Source organism: Pezoporus flaviventris, unplaced genomic scaffold (assembly GCF_033815535.1).
Source record: "Pezoporus flaviventris isolate CSIRO_AGI_PZ_B2104156 unplaced genomic scaffold, CSIRO_AGI_Pfla_v1 ptg000078l, whole genome shotgun sequence".
In the NCBI taxonomy this organism is placed as follows: domain Eukaryota; kingdom Metazoa; phylum Chordata; class Aves; order Psittaciformes; family Psittacidae; genus Pezoporus; species Pezoporus flaviventris.
In genome coordinates, this window is record NW_026892626.1 from 673345 (window position 1) to 686957 (window position 13613).

General features: G+C 45.2%; 1 protein-coding gene across 32 annotated transcripts in view; it reads right to left on the reverse strand.

Moving 5' to 3' along the window:
* Positions 1-10584, reverse strand: part of MAPK8IP3 (mitogen-activated protein kinase 8 interacting protein 3) — a 79785-nt gene extending 69201 nt beyond the window's left edge. For all 32 annotated transcript variants that reach the window (XR_009746967.1, XM_061473827.1, XM_061473825.1 and 29 more), the window contains exon 1: positions 10209-10584. Coding sequence is in view for 31 of the 32 variants with exons in the window: in XM_061473827.1 (XP_061329811.1) it covers positions 10209-10526 (318 nt within the window). In the remaining variant the exon portion in view is untranslated. The remainder of the gene's footprint in view (positions 1-10208) is intronic.
* Between the last annotated feature and the right edge of the window lie 3029 nt (positions 10585-13613).

The window sequence follows — 13613 nt, forward strand, 5'->3', positions numbered from 1 at the left end:
AATAGAGTAATCTCTAATAAACAATATCTTCTCCATCTCAGAAGGTTTAGCTATCCAAATAAGAAGATGCCACCTCCAGTACTAGTTTTATAAGACAGAGTTCAAAAGACCCGACTGTAACATATCCACAAGCACATAAACAGCAGAAAGTACACAACCTGAAACAAGTTCAGCTGCAACTTTGAAATGAGGCAATCAACAATTTAAACTGCTTGGCTATACCACATTTTTTAGAACTCTCAGATACTTAATTAACCATCTCAAATGTCATGATTGTTCAAAATCTTTATCTTGCACTTACTACAAAACTGGTGCAAAAATTATGCAGTCCATAGGGATCAAGTACTGGACATGCTGCCACCTCCTGCCGCTCCATGTCACACAGAGTGCACTGGACTGTGCCAACAAAGGTCAGATACATCTTACTACCAGGACCTTGCAAATGGCAGTGTGACACTGGGACACTCTCAGGACAGTATTCACAGCACTGTATGAAGCACTGGTAAGATGTACCTGGAAAACCACCCACTATTCCTCCTGCCTCTCAAGGAGGATCAACCCAAGTATCAGATGTGGCTGCTGCTCAAGGAAGAAGGGGATGAGGGAATCTATAACACAAGAGCAGGCTGGCCCAGCAACACACAGGCACCTCCATGCAGGCAGGATACACAGCACAGGACAGCTCACTCACCGCCTTTGGCCTGGCTCCAGCACCTTGCAAACAGGGATGAGGTGAGGGCAGGACCAGTTTCCATTAACACAGCAAACTCGTAAATACTTGATAGAGTAAAAACTTACTGATAGCAAAGGACAACTCTAGCACAGGAACAAACCAGCAAAACCAGGCCATGAATAAAAACCAAAACAATTCCACTGCAGTTTAGAAGAAGGTAAGAGACAGGAGATTTAACTAATGGTCTTAAGGCAAAGCTTGGTATATTTATGAAACTGATTATACAATGCAATTGCCTGCAATGCCCAGGGACCGGACACGCTGACTCCTGCTTCCCATGCTGCTTCCAGAACAGGCTGTACTATGAAAGCTGGACCCTGGGACAGAGGGATTGTCAGTAAAATTATATGGTAAGTACTAGTTGAAGATAATTTATCACATAACCACCCACAGCAGGGGGTTGAAACTAGATGATCTTAAGGTCCTTTCCAACCCAGAACATTCTATGATTCTATGATTTCAAGAGCGTAGATATTAATTTTCTCCCAAATTATAGAGATCATCATACCACAAATACAGCAAGTAGAGAGCACCTAACAACCACTATCTAAACTCCTGCTTCCATGATTTTTCTTTCTTTCTAAATTTTGTCATGTATGACATTCCACTATTGAAGTCATGGGTGGCTGCTTCCCGCATAGCTTAGCACAAGCCTCCACTCAGGGAAATAAAAGATACTGATGCACTGTTTTTAAATGCTAAACAGACACAGAGCATGGATGACAATGAAACAAATATTAATGGAGCAAACATTTAGGGGGCAGAGGGGAGGATAAAAATTATGCAAGCTAGTAATGTAAACTTTTCTTCCTTCATGAGGACCAAAATGTATTGCACGTGCTTTTGTATCTGGAATTATGGTGCAAATTATGTGGCAATTTCAATCCAACTCAGGCTGCACACTACAAAAGCCACCCAGGTGAAGGAACAGAAAGGTGAGACTAACACAGAGCTGGTGAAATAGTGTTTCAAATAGCAGGAACTTTGAAAATGATGCAATTGCATTTAATGCTGCTACAAAAGGTGGTGTGATGAAAAATTGTGTTTAAGCACATAACTATCCTGAGAGGTGCTTAAACCATTATGTTACAGACTTAAAATATTCTAACAGAGTGAGCAGAAGATTTGTGAATGGTTGCAAGTGAGCCACAGAGCAGTCACAGAGAATCCAGCAGGACAAGCCGCAGGCTGGTGGGAAGGGCAAGGTCTGCTGCCTGCAAGCCCATGGCAGGGCCTCAGAACAGAGTTACAGCCCCCGCTGAAGCCACAACCACTAAGAAAGGAAGCTGACAGCCATCACCAGATGGACAACCTCAACACCATAGCCATGATCAATGCGGCAGTCAACAGAGCCTGTGATGTCCCTGAAGCTGAATATGGCAAGTGTTCTGCTGCACTGGGACCTCCAGAGAGAGAGAGCAGCTAATGAAACCAGAGACCCCGCACAGCCATGGTAGGTGCCTGCAGCCAGGCCTCCATAAGCTCTATTTCCCCTGCAAAAGTCAAGGCACTGTGCTGGGAATCACAGACTGGTTTGGAAGGGACCTTAAAGGTCATCCAGTTCCAACACCCTGCCACAGGCAGGAGCACCTTCCACTAGACCAGGTTGCTCCAAGCCCCACCCAATCTGGCCTTGAATGCTGCCAGGGATGGAGCAGACACAGCTTCAGTGGGCAACCTCTACCAGCGCCTCACCACCCTCACAGAAAAGAACTTTTGCCTAAGATCTCAGCCTCCCCTCTGGCATGTTAAAACCATTCCCTCTTGGCCTGTCCCTACAGGCCCTTACCCAAAGCCCTTCTCCAGGTTTCTTGTAGCCCCTTTAAGCACTGGAAGCCCTAAGGTCTCCCCAGACCCTTCTCTTCTCCAGCCTGAACAAGCCCAGCTCTCTAAGCCTGGCTCCAGAGCAGAGCTGCTCCAGCCCTTGCAGCATGTTTGTGGCCTCCTATGGACTCGCTCCAACAGCTCCACATCCCTCTTATGTTGGGAGCATCAGAGAAGCCCCTCCAAATCAGACATCTCCAGTTATGCTAGTAAGTAGAGGATATTTCTGGAGGCAAAAAGTAATACAATGTGCATACAAATCAATCAATAAAAATAACGGTTTAAATTGAATGTGCTTTTAAACATAAATGCTCAGAGACTGAATGTGAAAGTATGGTAGTATCTGATGAGCACTATTATTTCAAATCACAGTATTATTTCCCTAACAAATCTTTCACCATTTTCTAATAAAAAAAAAATACAGTAAGAAGTGACTAATAAAATTTCTTACGCATACATGTGTACTGTATCTCCTTATTTTATGTATACATAGAGCCAAATTGCATCAAACCAGTCAGAAACTACTTGTATTCAAAAGACTACAGAAAAGCAAAAAGTGATAAAACAAAACCAAACCAATTGCTTAGAGTGGAAAATCCCTATTAAAATAATTAAAATCAGTTACTGGAGCTTATTTGCAGACAATCTGGTGTACTAAGGATAAAACTGATACCAAACCCAATCTGTTACACGTAACAAGCTTTAAAAGTAAAGCTGTGTGTTCAAAGCTAATAAACCACACACTCTTCATGTAGCTGTAACAGTGGAGAAGACAAATTCCTTATGCAAGAAGAGCCTACCAAGCGCCACACAAAGCCAAGAGGCCAGCTGCTGTGGACATCCTGCTAGCTTTCTCTCAATACATTTTTCATCCTATTCCCTGGGATTACAATATGACTTATGCAGATAACCCTGTTGAGGGGAACCTGGCCATCACCCCAGATCATCATCATCAACTAGCATCCAGAATACTATCTTGAATTGCTCTTTAAATAAAGAAACAGCTCACAGCGCTCACTCAGATTAATTTTACTTTCAAGGTAATTTTTATACCACACACTGGTATTTATGAATATTAATAAGTTCCATAAGCTTGAGTGACACAAAGAGGATCTGTGTTTGGATATAGATTTTTTTTTCCTTCAAGATCAGTGAGAATAAAGTATGGCTACCAGATGGCAAGGACTGATGGGTATTATGTTTGGAAAGCCTGATTCCTCATGAAGAAGTGATTTAGAAATATGTATCACATGGTCATTTTTATTGCCTGACACAAATGTCTTTTGTGAGCTTTGTTTAAATTAATAAAATTTGTAAACTGAAGAGTTTCCAAATTTATTTCATCTGATCAGTGTAGACTTCATACTATTTATCAGAAAAATTTAGAGTAACTAATCCAGCATTTTTAGAGAGCGGCTTTCCAACACCTGCTTGTCCTATAACACCACCTCTAATGCGCTAAACAAATCTACAGCTTTTACATAAAAAAAAAGCATTCTGCACACCCACGTTTTATGGGGACAAGATCACTGTTACCTGCATAAACATTGATCCTAGTCCTGTACCAGAAGACATGCAATTGGATGTTAAACCTTTGGCTTACAATCCTATTTAGTTTACTGCTACCATTTTCCGTAAGGAAAGGTGTCTCTTGAACGCAAAGACTGCCACCTTCACATCGCAGGCTTGCTCATCATAAGCCAAAGCAGTGACAAGGCTGTCACTATTGGTAAGGATGGCTAGTAAGTTTATTTAACCACTTAAGAGGGAAAGGAGAGAATTAGAATTGTTATAACTAACACTGCCTACTTAGATATAAATCTGAAACACAGGTGTCTCCAGAAATATTTTCTGTTGCTGCTTGTGTTTTAAATCTCATTTCAGTTGCTGAGTTTCAATCATAATCTCAATACTGTGATCAATTCCGAATCACATCCAAGTGATATCACTGACAAAAGACATAGGAGAAAAATGAGAAAATATTATTAATATCCCCCATGATTTAAGGTTTGTCTCACCCAGAAGACATAAGATCACTTTACAGACACTCACATTTGGGTCACTTTTTACATCTGAATAACTAAACGTATGTATTTTGGAAACCTATAACTAGTAAGGACATAAATCAAGACAATAGCAAAAGTTAAAAAACTTTAGGTAAACTGGAAGAACCCTCTAAGACACAGATTCTGCTACTCATTCTGTTGGTGAAATCTGCCCAGACTCCAGGAATGGACAAAGAGGGGTCTGCAGAACAAGAGACAGATCTCATACACAGATGGCTGTGCCATAGGTCTGCATTCCACGCTTGCCAGTTACTTCAATGGCATGCAGTGGAAAGAATCCACATGGTAAGCAGAGCCTTTCTTTTTTCTAGGTATCCGCTATTCCCAAATGCTTTCCTCCTTCAATCCTATGAGGTCACCATCAAGCTGCAGAAACTCCCATTTATCAGCTATTTGTGAGGTCAGGTTTCAGGCTGCAGAAACAGCAACTACAGTACATGCCTCTCCCAAAGGACCATTTCTTCCCAAAATCCCTGCCCAAACAAAACACCAGACGTATCTTATTATATAAAAATAAAACACTGATAGGTGAACATGTTTACCATGTAAAATAACAATGCAAACAGGACACTGCAATGCGCCATACATGGCCACATCAGCTGTAAGATGGAGATGTTGCTTTTTTTGGAAGTGGGAAAGGATGACACCTGCACACAAGCCCCACAGTGGCAATACCAGCAAAGGGTTTTCACAGTTCACACCCTTTACAGGTCCTGCACCTGGAAGCACAGGCCCAGGCACACCCCCCCAGGCTGGAGCCACCCAGCTGGAAAGCAGCTTGGAAGAAAACTGGGGGTCTGGGTGGACCCCAAGCTGAACGTAAGCCAGCAATGTGCCTTGCAACAAGGTAGATGAATGGTGTCCTCAGCTACTGCCTTGCAGGTAGAGGAGGTGATAGAGGAGGTGATCCTTCCCCTTTATTCAATGCTGGTGAATGAATTAGGGAAAGGAATTTATTCATCCCTGGAGTGCTGTGTCCAGTGCTGGATTCTCCAGCACAAGAGAGACAGTGACACACTGGAAAAAGTCCAGTGAAGGCCAACAAGGATAATGAAGCGACTGGAGCACCTGGAGAAGAGAGGGCTCAGGGGGATCTCATCAATGTATACAAAAACCCGAAGGGAAGGTGCAAAGAGGACAGCGCCAGGCTCTTTCCAGTGGTGCCCAGTGACAGGACAAGAGATGATGGGCACAAACTGGAAACACAGGAGGTTTCCTCTTAACAACAGGAAATGTTTCACTGTAAGGGTGACTGAGCACTGACACAGGTTGCCCAGAGGTGGTGGACTCTCCATTCTTGGAGATACTCAAATGCTGCTTGGACATGGTCCTTGGCAGCCTGCTCTGGTTGACCTTGCTTAGTAGGGTGGCTGGACCACGTGACCTACAGAGATCCTTTTCAACCTCAACCAGTCTGTGACTCTGTGAAAAATACCCAGAGCACATATACACCCATGGCAAAGCCCAGAAGATGACAAGTCAAGACAGCCCTCTAGGAATGTCACATGACAATACACACTGCTTCAAGAGGTCCCTACTCTGCCAAAGCTCGTATCAGGCAGCTCAGAGCAGCGCTCCCCCTTCTCAGTCAGGTCCAACAGCAAAATAACAAGCCTTTGAAAACCACAGCCTGGAAGGTTCTGCCACATGGTTGCAGGCCAGCTCTGGACTCCCAGAGCCAAGCAAAGGCCCACGCATGCTGTCCTAGACCTCCAACGCCTGCAGCCTGCAAACATACCTACCACCATAGGAAAAGTTGTCATTTAGAAACAACAGCCACATCTACTGAGACAGAGGTTTCCTTAACCACTTTCCAGTGGAGATTGCTTGTGTGTGCTGGATTGTCACAGTGCAGAACACAAGCTATAAAAGCCTTTCAGGAGGGGCTCAGACGTCCTAACCAGCACCAGGTACTTACCTCTACACTATACTTACCTGTATGTTAAATGAGCATCCATTTTAAAAATTCTAATGAGCATTAACTGATACTACAAATCAACTGACCAAGATCTTACTGTGCCATTAACATACTTAAAAGTATGGAGGACAGCCACCTTCGTTGCCATGTATGAAATTTCACTGGAAACAGTTTTCATGCAAAGAGAGGTCAGAAGGCCATCTCCACGCCTGGCAGAGATCTGCCTTGCTTTTCTGACCTCTAAGACGTGATGCTAATGCACGTAAACCATCCCTGTGCTTCTGTGCTTCCTATACGTGAAGGCTTTTACACACATTTGTATGTGCAGGCTCATCTTGGAACTAGTGCCCAAGCATGACTGACAGTCTCTGCTGAAAGCAGCATTTAAGGCATGTGGTGGTCTTCTTCAAGAGAAGAAGACTCCAGAACATTAGGAAAGCAGCCTGAATGAAACAAAATATCTCATTAAGAGTGGACCTAATAAAGCTTGCTTTCCCTGGGGATTTTTGCTGGTGTCCCCCAACCTTTCAGCATCCCAACTCTACCCCCACGTGACTTCTGAGAGGTCACCAAGAAGAGACACTATTTGCATGTAGGACCCACCTGTCTCACACCCACATGCTGAGTGTGCTGCTGCCTGGTGCTGACCGGCACGGCGACAACCTCTGCCTGTCTGTCCCTCAGGCAGGACCTCCTCTTGGCCTTTCTCCCTTTCGCTTTCACAAGTATGGCTGAAAGCAGCCATGAGCTTCCTACACTGGGGCCAACTGCCTGACAGAGCAATCACATAAGCATCATTTCCTGAAGAAAGCAAGCTAAAGACAATACTTAGCCAATAAAAATAAATAAATACTATGTACTAGTATACAGCACCATGAACACCAGGGCCACAAAGGAGGTAAAAGGGCTGAAGCATCTTCCCTTGGAGGAAGGGCTGAGGAAGCCAGAGCTACTCAGCCTGGAGGAGACTCAAGGAGAGACCTCCCTGGAGTCATGAGACCTGCTGGATGGTATGAGGACAGAGAAGCCAGGCTCTGCTCTGGATGAGGAGCAACAGGCACAAATCACACCACACAAGATTCCACCTGAACACAAGCAAGCACTTCTTTACTGTAAGGGACATCAAACACCAGGACAGGTTGTAGAGTGTCCATCTGTGGAGATGCTCAAGATCTGACCAGACACAGTCCTGGACAACCTGCTTCAGCTTACCCTGTTTGAGCAGAGGGTGTTGGACCAGATGAGCTCAGGATGTCCCTGCCACACTAAACAATGCTGTTAATGCCACAGAACACTGTACCATGCAAACAGTAATTACTTTGTGTTCATACATAATATGAAGCAGATGGGAGAAAACAAAACCACGAAAAAAATCTGGTGCAATCCCACATCTTCAATAGCTTAGACGTCACAGAATACTGAGACGTTGTCTACTAAGCCCTGTAATCAGACTGACAGCACTCCCTCGTTTCAAGAAACTGCTGTTTCAGTCCACATGCCTAGGCGCTTCTGCTGTCCTATTTTAGAACAAGTAGAAAATATGGAATGACTCTGCAGCCCAGGTGTTTGGAAAATGAAGCAATAATTTGCTTTTAGCAAAGATTGTTTTAAAATATAATACATGGAATCATCTTAAGAGTAAGTCACAGCAGAGTACTAGGATGGAAAACTTTACGGCATTTAGTGAGAGTGAAATCAGAATTGTTAGCCCTAATTTAACAAGACATACCAATTACAATTATCTGGTGGACAACAGAATTCTCTGTAATACATGGATATTCACCTCGGTAACATGGAAAGTACTGTATAGTATGCAGCATCTGGCAAGGTGCAAATAAATAGTGAAGGTTTGCTTATATGCACAGGGAAGTAACAGCCACATATTCCATATTATGACCTTGTAACAGGGATGATACAGAGACAGAATACTCATCTGTTCTCATAAAAAGCAGTATTATTTACTCCTTTTTGGTAGCAAGTCTCCTTGCAGACGCTTTTCTCCCCCACTTGCACTGAGCTGTACCCAAGAATGACAGAGCATCATCATCATGGGTTCCTGTGCTTCCTTGCAGGGAATGCTGTCATGCATGTAATGCTGTCACTATGTTTGCTTCCAAAAAACACATCCCGTATCTATTAAGTCAAGAACAAAAATCCCTCCCAGTCCAAAGATGCATGATCATTCCAACTGGACTCTTCCATTCCCCATCTGTACCCTCTTTGTTGTTTTGTGGGGGTTTCCCCCCCCCCCATAATAGCATACTTACTTTAAAAAAAAAAAAAAAAAAAGATTATTTCTCAGAAGCTGCAAAATTCTGTCTCTGTGCAACTTGCAACTTTAAGTATTTCTCAGGTACTCAGAATCATTTCCAATCCCAACATGAATTTAAAAGAATCTTAAAAGATTATTTATTAGTCAATTAATACATAATTAGAACACAATAAAAAATAAAAACTTTGGCTGGCTCTCTTGCAGTGTTAGTAACAGACCACAACTGTCCTTCTCCTCAAATCAGCAAGATTCTTGCACATGATTATTAAGCAACAAGAATACATCTGTAAAAACACTGCTCAGTGCCTTAAGCTGTTCTCCAGCCCAAAAGCTATTTCATTAATTACCCCTTATTAGATCAGAACCTGACACCTAGTAAGACTACTAAACTTGCAACGTTCAACTCCTTCTTAGTCTGACAGGGGAAAAAAAACACTTTGTGTGCAGTTGTGTTGAGAAACACGGTCGACACAGTGGTGATGGGTTTTTTCCACCACTACTGCTTTGTCCCAGCTCACAGATTATCACTTCAAGAGGCTGAGCAGCAAACCCTACTCATAGTCCTCATTTATGGCTGAAAAGATGCTCATGACTTCAGCAGGGACAGGCGCACACACAGAAGACAGAGTGCAAGTCATCCCCTCTCTCTGTTCTGCCTACATCTTTGTAACCCAAGAATCTTCGCTCCCTTCCATCAGAGGGGTTTGTTCTCCTCATGACACAGAAGTACTACAGAATACTACAGATGCCAACTTGGGAAATTATTTTAGGCTTGAGATGTAGTTTTGGTAAACACGAGTTTCAAAACCAGATGATACACCCTAAAGGTAACTTCTTCCGTTAACTAAACAGCTTACTGCTAACATTAAGAAAGCCGGCTGCACAGAAATTATTCACTTTTAAAAGTGGCTTTTAACCCACAAATCAGCAAATCCTCTACGTGTTGTTGGCATCGCAAAGTGAATTCGTCAACCCCACTGGCTTGTGGCTGGCTTTTAGGGGGGCTTTTTTTCTCTCCCATTTTCACCGGGGCGCTTCAGCCGCAGAGGCACAGGCCCAAGGTGCCGGGAGAAGCCGGGGGGAGCGGACTCAGGACAGGGAATCCCGCCGGGAGAACACACGCGTACCGCAGTCCCCGGCCCCAAGCTCCCCTTCTAGAAGGTACTACCGGCCACTGCCGCGGGCCCGCCCCATCGCAACGGCCGGGAAGGAGGGGGCCCGCCGCGGTGGCCGATGGAAAACACGGAGCCGAGGCCTACGGTGAGCCACCACAGGCCCGAGCCAGCCCCTCCGCCTACCCCTCCCAGGCCTGTCCACCTATCGGCCGCAGAGGAACCGCGGCGCGGGCCCCCGCCCGGCGGGCGGCCAAGATGGTGGCGGGGCGGCGCCGCTTACCTCCTCGGCCTGTTTACGCAGTGCCTTCTCCCGCTCGTACTGAGTGAGGAGCTGTTCGTTGTCCTCCCGCAGCAGCTCCAGCTCCACCTCGTGCTCCTGGTTGTCGGTGAGCACCGAGTCCAAGTTCTCCAGCACCGTCACCACCAGCGGCATCAGTTCCTTCACCACCTCTTCGTCATAGCAGTGTATCAGTCGCTCAAACTCGCGGTAAATGCTGTTGGCTAGGCCCGAGACGCGCTCCGACATCACCGACCCCGAGCAATAATCGTCGCCCGGGTATCCCCCGACGCCGCCATCATCTAGCTGAATCTCCAGCATCCTGCCAGCCACTCTCCCTTCCACCCCTGCCACAGCTCCACAGACTGTCGGCCACCACCGGGCTCTGCCCCGCCCCCGTCGCGTCACGAGCACCGGGGAGCGCCAGGGGCGGAGCGCCAGGGCTCTGACGCGGCTGACAGCGGGCAGTAGGAGCCGATCCCACGGCTTGGCCCCGACAGCGGCGAGGCCCCGCGAGGGACCTTGGGGTGCATCGAGGCCAGACCCGCGCCCGGGAAAGCTGCTTCCAAAAGCCCGCGGGCCCGAGGAGGGGTGGCGCAGGGGCAGCAGCACACAGGAGCTCCGTGCCACACGAGAGACCTCCACAGAACCAGAGTCACGGTCTGGTTCTGGTTGGAAGGGACCTTAAAGCTCATCCAGTCCCAGCCCTTTGCCAATGGTAAGGACACCTCCACTAGACCAGGTTGCTCCAAGCCCCATCCAACCTGGCCTTGAACACTGCCAGGGATGGGGCAGCCACAGCTTCTCTGGGAAACCTGTGCCAGTGCCTCACCATCCTCACAAAGAACTTCTTTCTTACATCTAACCTTAACTTTCCCTGTGTAAGTTTGAACCCATCACCCCATGTTCTATCATTACAAGCTGTGATGAAGCATCCTTGTAAGCCCCATTCAGATACTGGAAGGCTGCTGTGAGGTCTCCACACAGCTTCTCTTCTCCAGGCTCAACAGCCACAATTTTCTCAGCCTCTCGTCATATGGGAGATGCTCCAGCACTTGATTACCCTTGAGGCTTATGTTGAGGACACCAGAACTGTACACAGTGCTGCAAGTGGGTCTCATGAAAGCAGAGTAGAGGGGCAGGATCACCTTCTTCGACCTGCTGGTCACGCTCCTTTCGATGCAGCCCAGGATACAATTGGTTTCTGGGCTGCAAGCGCACACTGAAGCCAGCTCATGTTCAGTTTCTCACTGACCAACACCCCCAAGTCCTTCTCCCCAGGGCTGCTCTGTATCTCTTCTCTTCCCAACCTAGAACTGTGCCTGGGGTTGCCACAACCCAGGTGTAGGACCTTGCACTTGGCATTGCTGAACTTCATAAGGTTGGCACTGGGCACCTTACAAGCATGTCAAGGTCCCTCTGGATCCTATCCCTTCCTACCAGCATATCAACCAAACCACACAGCTTGGTGTCTTCAGCAAACTTGCTGAGGGCACCTCAATCCCATTGTCCATGTTGCCAACAAAGATGTTGACCAGAGTCGGTCCCAACACCGATCCTTGAGGGACAGCACTCATTACCCGTCTCCAGCTGTACATTGAGCCATTGACTGCAACTCTCTGCATGCAGCCATCCGGCCAATTCTTTATCCACTGATGGTCCATCCATCAAATTGATGTCTCTCCAGTTTAGAGACTAGGATGTTGTGCAGGACAGTGTCAAACGCTTTGCACAAGTCCAGGTAGATGATGTCAACCGCTCTATCCCTGTCCATCAGTTCTGTAGACCCATCATAAAACGCCACCAAATTGGTCAGGCAGGATTCCCCCCTTAGTGAAGCCATGCTGGCTGTCACCAAGCACCTTGTTGTTTTTCATGTGCCCTATCACGATTTCCAGGAGAATCTGCTCCAAGATTTTGCCAGGCACAGAGATAAGACTGACTGGTCTACAGTTGACTGGGTCTTCAACTTTTCCCTTTTTGAAAATGGGGGTTATATATCTCTTCTTGTAGTCATTGGGAACTTCACCTGACTGCTGTGATCTTTCAAACACAATGGATAGTGTCTATCAGATAAATTCAAGTGTTTTTTCAGATTGGTGTTGGGTGTCAGATGTAGCAGTGAGATATGTACTATTTTCAAATAGGTCCTCATTTAAAATTATATGATAGTGTAATTCAGATCTCAAACTTCTTGAAAAAAAATAAATGAGAAATCACACAAATTTTATTGTGGTTTTGTAAACAGTGTAAAAAGTTAACATTGTTTTATGTGGATGGAAGTGCTCCTTTCATCAGAATTTCTAGATAAACCTGTTGAGTTAGCATGGAGGGGGGAAACGAAATGGAAGATTAAAGTGAATTGTTTTCTTTCACAGAAGAGAAGCAAGATCATCCTGGTTGTAATGTAATCAAAGAATTGGCTGCAGTTTAACTGGAAAAGGTTTCCCTAGCCAAAGCAAACTAAACAGAGCTTAAGGTGGACGAAACTCTCACCACCTAAAAGGAGTCATTTTTATATCATTAATAGTAAATAAGGTAGCACCTAAAACTCCAAGTAATTTCTCAGCTGTGGTAATGTGTCGTGACTTGGCCAGAGAATGCATGTTACAGAGAGATCTAGCCTTCTATTTTTAAACAGGCAGTCTACTCTTGGGAATCCTTACTGGTATTTCCAGCTTGAAAACCTTCATTTTTAATTTAATATACTTTCTACAAGATTCAGGAGCTGTCTCGAACCAGACATCATTTCTTGGTAAGTACTTACAGACCACAGACCCTTGTATTTGTTTGTTCAGTTCTCTTCTGACTGAAGAAAACTGCATGTGGTTTTCTACATTATTGCACAGTTTCCATTAATTAAATGGACTGTAAAAGGAAAAAATAAAAGGTAGATAACACTATGTGTTGGATTCCTTCACAACCACAAAATGTTTGTCTAGAGCAGCTATACGTCTGCTCACCCCACCAAGCTCTCCAGCATTGCTATGGAAATAATACTCTCATTTAGTCAAAATTTATTGAACTGCTTTGATGCAGCACTTTGCTCTCTTTAACCAGTGGAGGAACAGGCACACCAGTTCGTCCTCTCTAATCTTCTACATTTCTACAGCAGTGTAAATGGCACTGATATAAATATGCACAACAAGCAAACAAACAAAACAGCATTTTCAGCCAAAAAGCAGTAGGCAAGGTTGTGCCAATACCAAACAAGATCTCACACGGTGGTTAGGGACCATATAATGCAATCCATTCCCTATCTGATCCTACTGGCTAATCAAGGAGGCATCTTAAGTAACCAAGGTTCTGACAGAACTGTAACCAGAGCTTTAGTCTTCAGAGGATGGTGAAAAGCAGAGGAGAAAGTTACGCTTTGTAGGAAGGTACAGTATTTGTTTAGCGTTCAAA